Source organism: Setaria viridis, chromosome 6 (assembly GCF_005286985.2).
Source record: "Setaria viridis chromosome 6, Setaria_viridis_v4.0, whole genome shotgun sequence".
Taxonomy (NCBI): domain Eukaryota; kingdom Viridiplantae; phylum Streptophyta; class Magnoliopsida; order Poales; family Poaceae; genus Setaria; species Setaria viridis.
The window spans coordinates 6,674,494-6,683,170 of NC_048268.2; the positions used below are offsets into that span (position 1 = coordinate 6,674,494).

Consider the following 8,677-nt stretch of genomic DNA (forward strand, 5'->3'; position numbering starts at 1 on the left):
CTTATCAGATATCCACATATACTTAGGCATTAAAAATGAAAAATGTCCTTGCCCAAGTGTGCTATGCTATCTCAGTTCCAATTACTGACTCTGCAATGGCATACAAAACATATCAAAAAATTGACATCTACTCTTGGCATTAGAATTGTTCCTTTGTGAATCCTATATTCCTGTCTTACAATATGCCAGTTATGCCAGTTATCTGCACCTGGAGGTGCTCATTCCGTGTTATTCTTTTCCTGTATGATGAGGCTATACCCAGGACTTTTACTAGCCATGTTGGACAATTGTGCAACTTTTAGCATCTCTTCATCATCCTTCATCCCTGCTGAGGAGAACATGTTTGACAGGACTGTGTAAGCTGTTGCGTTGTAAGGATCCATCTCAAGTAGCCTCTCTGCTGCTAATTTTGCAAAAGCAAGATTAGAATGGAGGCTACTAGAGCTAAGCAAAGCTGCCCATGCATCAGGATAATCTTTCTGGGGCATCAAGTTAATCATTTCCAGTGCTTCAGCAAGGAAGCCTGCACGGCCTAAAAGATCAACCATGCAGGTATAGTGGTCAGGGTTTGGTTCAATGCCATAGACTGATTTCATGGATTCAAAGTAGTTATAACCTTGTTGAACTAAACCAGCTCGTGCACAAGCAGTCAGAATTCCCAAGAATGTCACATGGTTAGGCCTTTGGCCATCATTTTGCATTATGTTGAAAAGTTTGAGCGCATCTTCTGCCAAGCCATGTTGTGCAAATGCCGTAATCATAGAATTAGTGGCAATGAGGGTTGGACTGCTGATGCTTGAGAAAACACGATGAGCCTCTGCCAACCTACCGCATTTTGCATACATTGTCACCAATGAAGTGTAAACAGCTGAGTCCAATACCCATCCCATGTTGACCGCATAGGCATGAGCTTGCAATCCCTGATTCACCATTGCCAGACTAGCCAAAGCACTCAGCAAACAACTAAAAGCCACTGTATTAGGCTTGCACCCTTCCTTTGACATACGACGAAACCACCGCACAGCATTTACGTGGTCTCCATTTGCAATGAAACTGGAAATAACTGCAGCCCAAGCCACCCCATCTTTTCCTGGCATTTGCTCAAAGAGGTCAGTGGCCTCTCTCATCCAACCCCTACTAGCAAACCCAACTACCATTGATGTCCAAGAAACAGCATCCCTCTCAGGCATCAACTTGAAAAGCACATGTGCATCTTCAATCATGTCATTCTGAACATACCCTGTGATCAGTGAGTTCCACGATACTATGTCCTTATGCTCCATGAAAGCAAACACCCTTCTAGCATCGACCATCCAACCGAAGCGGGAATACATTATGATTATCGAGTCACCCAAGAAAACATCCTTTTCGAAACCCATTGCTATAATCAACCCATGAATCTGAATTCCTTCTCTGACAAGACTGGCCTCAGAACAAGCATCCAGCACCACTGAGAGTGTCGTTTCATTAACCTGAACACCTTCATCTCTCATGTCCAGGAACAGCAAGATACCATCTCTGCGCATCCCACGTTTCACGTAGCCCCGGATCATCGAGGTCCAGGACACCACATTCCGCTCCGGCATTGCCTCAAACAGCCTCCTCGCCTCCGATACAGTCCCATACTTACACAGCCCATCAACCAAAGCACTCCAGGAAAAGATGTCCCTCGCCGCCATTCCGTCGAACACCCTCAGGGCCATGCCAAGCTCCCCGGCCCTCAGGTACGCAGCCATTATCGCATTCGACCCAACGGGGTCCCGCCACTGCGGCGGCATCTCCCCGTACACCGCCTCGGCCTCCCGCAGCATGCCCGCCCTTGCGAGCCCCGTGATCATGGCGCCGTAGGACACGGCGTTCTTCGCCGGCATCTTCGCGAAGAGCGCGTGCGCGGCCGCCGCCGCAGTGGCAGGCCTCCACCGGGCCGCGCGGAGGTAGAGCATGAGCAGCGCGTTCCAGGAGGCGGCGTTGCGGCGGGGCATGTCGTCGAAGACGAGGCGCGCGGAAGCGGGGTCGCCGGCGTCGGCGTAGGCGGTGAGGAGCGCCGTCCAGGAGATGACGTCGCGGCGGGGCATCCGGTCGAACAGCTGCTGGGCGTCCCGGATGCAGCCGCGGCGGCCGTAGGCCGTGAGCAGCGCGTTGAGGTGGGCCGTGTTAGGGACCCGAGGTGGCCGTGGAGGCTGCTCCGGCGTTCGGAAGCGGTGCGGGACGCCCGCGCCGGCCAGGGTGGCCGTGGCCGGAGCTCTGGGTAGCCGCAGCGCGGCCATCGCCGTCCACCGCGTTGCCAGGGAATGCCTCCACTCGTATCTTTTCACGAGTACACATAAATCGTCGTACAACTCCTTTACAAATTACAATAATGAGGTCAAATAATTCGAAATCACCTGGATTATTGCTCAACTTTGAACATTTAAGTTCATCTTATATTGTAACTACAAACTGTTCATGAGTTAGGGCGTGTTTGGGATCGCTCCATAAAAAACAGCTCCATTCCACTAACTCCAATTTTTTTTACTCGTTCCACCAACTCTAGAAAAATAGGGAGCTACGGATCTGTTTGACTAACTGTGTAAACTCCAGCTTCAGAAATCGTAGGAATTAAGTCGGAATAGTCTCTATTACCTTTGGCTCGGGTTGGGATTTCTTTTCGCAAGCTACATTACCCAACTACTACTGTGCCCCGGGTGGCTAACACTTTGAATAAATTTACTCAAAATGGGACGTGTGATATATGGTTATGAGTTTGGATATTTAAATTGGAGGTTAAAGAATGAATTGTACACTGTTTCAGTATTTCCAATGTTACTGACGGACAGAGTCTAAAGGTTCTGAAGGAAACCGTGTTTTTCCCAGATTTCAGCGGTTCGTATCTTTAAATTCATTAATCTTTGAAGCAAAAGTTCTATCTATTACTTGTAGAAGTTTGTACCAGCTTCAACTTTGGTTAAAGCTCAGGACAAGTTGGTGTTTGGTTTAGAGGAATTTCATCGAAGAAGGGACTGCATTTTTGTGCACTTTTGAGCTGCAGCTGCAGCTGCTGCGTTCTTCTTTTCTTCTGTCTGCAAGAACAAAGCTCCGCCGCCGCCGCCGAGCGATTCACGACCTCAGCTCCTCCGCCGCCCGATTCCTTCTGTCCACGGATTCTCCACAACACCACAAGCCTCTCCACTGCATCAATCAACAATCAAATCAACAGCCATGCCAAGCTCATTCATCCCACCTTGTTCGTGCGCACCGGTAGGATTGGATTTGGGAATGGGGACGGTCGTCACCATCCATCTCGTCTGATTTCTGGACGCCGGAGCAAGGAAGGGTTGGCGGCGGTACTGTGTTGTGAGGGGTAGGGCGGCGCGCAGGTGAATAGTCGGGAGGGGAGGGGGCGGCGGCAGAAAGGAGATCGATTTTATTTTCCCTCACGAAGCGGTAAGCGGTGTACGCAATGGTACTGCGCGGTTAATTTCCACCAAAGAAGTTACGAAACGTGTGTTTTCGGAGCATCAGAAAAAGTTTAGAGCGGCGGCTAGATTCATCTGTTTTTTTTCCAAGTTAGTATGGTTGGAGCTGGAAGTGTTTGGCAGAATAATTTTGGAATGGAGCTACAAAACCTGAAGCGGATCAGTAGTCCCAAACACACTGAGTAGTATGTGAAGCATTCTTCTTTTTCAATAGGAACGTATCTGATGCAAACCATCTGCCCCGTGTAATCTTGGAAACTATAAATCAAAGCTACGAGATGCTTTTTGCAGTTAAGCCCCCTACCTACCGATCACTTTTGCATATCATGGAAAAGATGCTGCATCAAAGTGATCGGCGGGTGGGGAGCTTAACTGCAAAATAATCCCACCATTAACTGCAAAATAATCCCACCACTAACCCTATTCATTGGATTAGTATATTATAACCTAATTCATAGTTTTCAAGGTTGCACATGGTTCATAATTTTCAAGGTTGCACATGGTAGACGGTTTGCACCAGATACGTTTCCTTCTCAATATCCTAAAAGAATAAACTGCTTGTTCCTGAAAATTTTCACCTAGTTTATCTATTTCGTCAAAAAAAAATTGCGTTCAAACGTGCCATAATAAATTATAAATTAAACAAAAGTTTGAAAGAAAGGAATGGTGCTGATTTCACATTTTAGCACCAGCAGGAGACCGAGCAAAGGACAGACAGCATTCCGTGTCGTCTAGTTACAAGAATAGGGGCATACAATCTGATCTGATTATGCTAATCTGACCTACCACATCAAAATTGGGATCAATTACAAGAACCAGGATGCCAATGGCAACGCCACAAGATGTCAAATGCAGAACAGGCGAATGCACTGGCTGGGGCTTCCTAATCTTCAAGCTCCAACCTCTGCATCCATTCTTTTGGCTCAAAGTTGAGCCGGCAATGGATGAGCAAAAACACCTACGCTAAAGATCCGTGTCAGAAAAAAGAAAACACCAGCCAAGCAAACTAAACCTGGCTGGGATAGTGGGATGCCAATCTTTCACTGCGCTATCTGTAGTTACAGCAGGATGCCCGGCCGCGGATCAACTTATCCCACAAGCACAGCATCTGCCTAGGCGACTGATAGTGGGCAGTGTAGTAGTTCTCCAGGCAACCGTACTGGCAGAACTTCCAGCTGTGGGAGTACTGGACAGGCGTCGTGGAATTGAATTTTTCAACCCATAGACCCATACTTACATCTTCCATCTTAAATAGCTGCAAGGCACCAACACAAAGAAATTGACCAGCTGGAACATCAGGATACAGAGCTTATGTGAAAATATATCTTAAGCAGACGCCAAACTCACCCTTAAACTCTGGTTGGCGTGCTGAGATACAATGAACTTTGCTATGTCACCAGAGATTACATAGCCCGGTCCATTTGCATAAGGCGGGTAGATATCTTCAGGCCATTCCTGCAGTATAATTATTGGTAAAGAGTCAGGACTGGCGATGAAGATAATGAGGTAAGTGTTGACGACACAAAATGGGCTGCAAGTACAAGTTAACAAGGAATGATGCGTGAGCTGGCAATTCCTGCTTTAAAATTAGGGTATTACCTCATCTGTAACTGCCCATTTTCCGGTTCTCAATGGTCTGTGCAAGAGGTTAAGGTTCCCCATATACAACGGTTTGCCACCGTTGTTCAACTTGATGTGTCTAAGAACCACATCTACCCTAACAAATGTATCATCATCACATTTCATTATGTATGCAGCAGTCAAGTTCTGGACCTGCAAGATGATAAGAGTAGTAGACATCAAGTTCATAATTAGTCGACACAGGGTGCTTATTATTGATTGGCAGGTTTTGGGTGGCAACTAAAATTTCTAGGGACTTTCATGATTGCCATAGTCGATTAGCCAACTATAGAAAGGCTTAACTTCTCCTAGAAGCGACTTGTCAAAAGAGCCGCAATTATTGAGCATAGATAGAAATAGATCACAAGCCATTGCAAGTTCGCTATAGTTGACATTGGCAAACAATACAAATGCAAGAAGTACAAGAGCAATAACAGGATGAGTGTCTTACCCCATACTCACAAATAGCAATTGTCTTCAGAACAACCAGCTCATAACGATCTATGAATGGCAAAATGACAATGTCTCCAAAGTATTCTGCTTCTTTCTTCAGCATTACATTGACCTCTTTCCTTGAATTCTGCAACCACAGTTTTATCATGAAGCAGCTGGTATTTAATTCTTAGCACATTTATAATTTCTCTTAGAAAATGAACATGCCACTAATATTTCCCATCATTGGGAGCATAATAATTTCATTAGAAAACTAGGAGTTTGGTGTCAATTGATAATAGTTAGTTTGCTAAGCAAGATATTTCACACAGTATGAGGAATGGTAAGGCAGTAAGGGTGGTGACTTGCTGGGTAGCTATTCCACAGAATTTAAGATGATTGCATTTCAAACATGGTGATGAAAGGTGTATAGCTGCCACAGAGACAGAGTCTTCAACATATATACAATTTCACACACAACTTGGTGCTGTCATACATTTGATTATCTGCACTTTCAACATTCCATGCTATGCGCATTTTACTAGGCATAGAATTAAATACAGATTGCAAGTTATACCAGAAGGACTTGAAGATGCATTTTGATCTAGCACGAATCAGATCCTCAAATAACAGGGCTACAACACCTTGTTAGTTACATAGCATTTTAGGCATGACTAATTATAATCAGTCGTATGTTCCAATGGGCATATGCACCTAAGAATAAATATAGACATCTTTGAATTTGTGCCCCTTTTGTTAGCATGTAAGGGCTTAATGTTTAACTACAGAATCATCTATTTGGATGGATAATTTGCTTACCAGTGCAACAAAGAATCGAGCAACTGCTTCAGAAGACTTAATTTCTGGAGTCTGCATCCATGTTTTTCTCACAGCCATGCGCTCAGCAAAATGATTCGACGCAGACAATATTCCAATGAAAAGGGAAACAGGACGTTTTGGGAGTGGCCGAGACCTCCACTTTTCTGACATCTCAAGGACTTGTTGAAGAGAAAAACTAGGATGAGACATAGGAAGAGCAGTGGCATAAACTGAATGTACATCTACATCTCCCTTAACAAATAATCCTGTTGCTTCTTCAAGAGTGAACCCCTGAAAATGATCACCTGGTACCCCTAAGTGTTTATCATAAATACCATAACAAAAAAGAAGTTTGAAAAGAAACAGCAGACAAACATGTCTAAAGAACATACTGGTCGATAAGGAAAAGATGTCACATGTCGACCGCCGACGTAAATGTGGAAACCTTCAACTCCGGCCTGTATAGTCAAAACAAACAGCCTCTCCTCTACAAAGGGGAATGGCCATGTCATGGCTGGTTTCTTTGCACGCCCTATGAATCTCTTCAACCATGAAGTTGTCTTCGACTCCTTGGTGTCAACAATATCATTACGTATCCATTTCTCACATTTGGGGAATCCATCAACTGTCAGAAAATATGAAATTGTAGGTTTTAGCTAAATATGCTAGCCTGAGGATGAAAGGACATCATGTCACTCTAAACCACAGAATGCAGACACCTTTCTGATTTGTCTCTCAGTGAAAAATAGGACACTTAATAGGAATTAACTTTGTATAGTTATTCAATCTGACAAAGGCAGTTATAACCACAGTCAGTTCACTAACAATTAATAGGAACATGAGGTAAAAAGTGCGAAGATGTTAATGAAACTATTGCAAAAATTACATAAGGTAAACTAACAATTAATAGAGAACTATTGCTAGTTTGCTATCTACCCACAAGAAATGAAACCATCCATAGTAGCCATGAATGTCAATCTTAGTAGCAGCCAATTGTGGGAAAAAGGGCAATTGTGACAAAAATGTTGGCTCAAAATTCTCTACAAGTACTGCTAACTCTGTTAGTACTTCTGCTTTTTGGTGATTGTTCAGAAGAAGTCATCGCAGGCCATCTCGTACTACTTTTTTTCTAACAGAAACATGACACTACTAGGCTGGCGATGCCTCTAATCCTAAAATGGCGATGCAAGTCATACATCGTACCCTTGTCCTCGTTGTCGTCGGTGGGCGTGCCGTCGCAACGCTGCGCGGCGCCCCACTGCATCCTGTAGCATGTGTTGTGCTCGAGGATGGGGTGCTGGCTCCAGTCCCCCCTGAGCCTCGGGTTGAGGTGCAGTATCCTGGGCGGCTCCTCTCCATCAACGGCGCGCAGCCCCTGGAGCTCGACCATGAACTGCGAGACCATGACGGTGCCGTCCCCCTGGCGCATCCGCGCGAGCTGCGGCACGTACTCCCTGTGCGCGGCGCGGGGCGTGGCGACGACGGTGACGGAGGAGCCCGCGGCGAGGCCGCAGGGGAGGAAGACGACCCGCCCCCTGGCGCGCTGGGAGACGGCGGAGGGGCACCTGGAGGCGTCGGAGGCGCGGGCGGTGGCGGAGGCGAGCAGCGCCCAGGGGTCGCCCGCGAAGGACGCGGCCTCCTCCCACGCCGTGAGGCCGAGGGACCAGGCGTCGTCGGCCATGCGGTCGAGCGCGGAGGCGCGGTCGCGGGTGTGGGTGGAGGGGTCCGGGAGGGAGACGCGGTCGTAGCGGTGCCAGAAGGGCTGGACGGTGGAGGTGGGGGGGGAGGGGGTGGGGGTGGAGTTGGAGGAGGCGCCCGGGGGGAGGTGGTCGGAGGAGGAAGGGGAGGAGAAGGCGGCGGGGTCGGCGGCGGCGAGGTCGGCGGCGGCCAGGTCGAGCACGCGGCGGAACTTGAGGGAGATGAGGAGGAGATACGCGGCGCCCAGCGCGAGGACCAGGTGTGACGGCCGCACCCGCCGCGCCATCGCTGCGCCTGCGCTCCTCTCCCCGCCTCCCTCCCGTGGGCGAAGCGCGGCGGGAGACCGGGAGTCCCCCACACTCTGGCAGGCCTCCTCCCGCTTCGGCGGGCGAAGGCGGGCGGGCGGCGGGAGGGGGAGGCGGCGTGGGCCGGATCTAGCGGCGGGCGGGTGGGATCGGAGGGGGGGAATGGTGGTGGTGGTGGGCGCGGCGTGCGTGCGGCCGCGGGGGAGTGGGGCACCGCACAGGACAGGAAATGGAGGGAGCGAGGCCGAGGCGTCGTGGTGGCTGCTCGCCTCGCCTCGCCTGCCTGCCCGTCCCGTGCGGCCGGCCGCGGCGTGAATGCGATTGGCCTGCTGGTGGGGTCAGGATGGT

At 48.5% G+C, this 8,677-nt stretch overlaps 2 protein-coding genes across 2 annotated transcripts; both read right to left on the reverse strand.

Annotated features, from left to right (window-relative positions):
- Positions 1-218: 218 nt before the first annotated feature.
- On the reverse strand, positions 219-3,704 carry LOC117860596 (pentatricopeptide repeat-containing protein At1g53600, mitochondrial). The gene has a single exon (XM_034743925.2). It carries the CDS (start codon positions 2,265-2,267, stop codon positions 219-221), a length of 2,049 nt encoding a protein of 682 aa, XP_034599816.1. The 5' UTR covers positions 2,268-3,704.
- A 357-nt stretch (positions 3,705-4,061) lies between these two features.
- On the reverse strand, positions 4,062-8,472 carry LOC117860597 (hydroxyproline O-galactosyltransferase GALT2). The gene is made up of 7 exons (XM_034743928.2): positions 7,530-8,472; positions 6,719-6,951; positions 6,327-6,617; positions 5,527-5,655; positions 5,055-5,228; positions 4,803-4,910; positions 4,062-4,710 (listed from the first exon to the last, which is right to left on the reverse strand). The coding sequence occupies exons 1-7, from the start codon at positions 8,308-8,310 to the stop codon at positions 4,504-4,506; spliced, it is 1,923 nt and encodes a 640-aa protein (XP_034599819.1). The 5' UTR covers positions 8,311-8,472; the 3' UTR covers positions 4,062-4,503.
- Positions 8,473-8,677: the final 205 nt, after the last annotated feature.

Bases quoted from the DNA above. Each gene is read 5' to 3' on its own strand.
- LOC117860596 (XM_034743925.2), bottom strand. From the start codon at position 2,267: ATGGCCGCGCTGCGGCTACCCAGAGCTCCGGCCACGGCCACCCTGGCC.
- LOC117860597 (XM_034743928.2), bottom strand. From the start codon at position 8,310: ATGGCGCGGCGGGTGCGGCCGTCACACCTGGTCCTCGCGCTGGGCGCC. The intron at 6,618-6,718 runs GTATGTTCTTTA...GATCATTTTCAG, and splicing joins CATCTTTTCCTTATCGACCA to GGGTTCACTCTTGAAGAAGC. The intron at 4,711-4,802 runs GTGAGTTTGGCG...GGTGCCTTGCAG, and splicing joins ACGCCAACCAGAGTTTAAGG to CTATTTAAGATGGAAGATGT.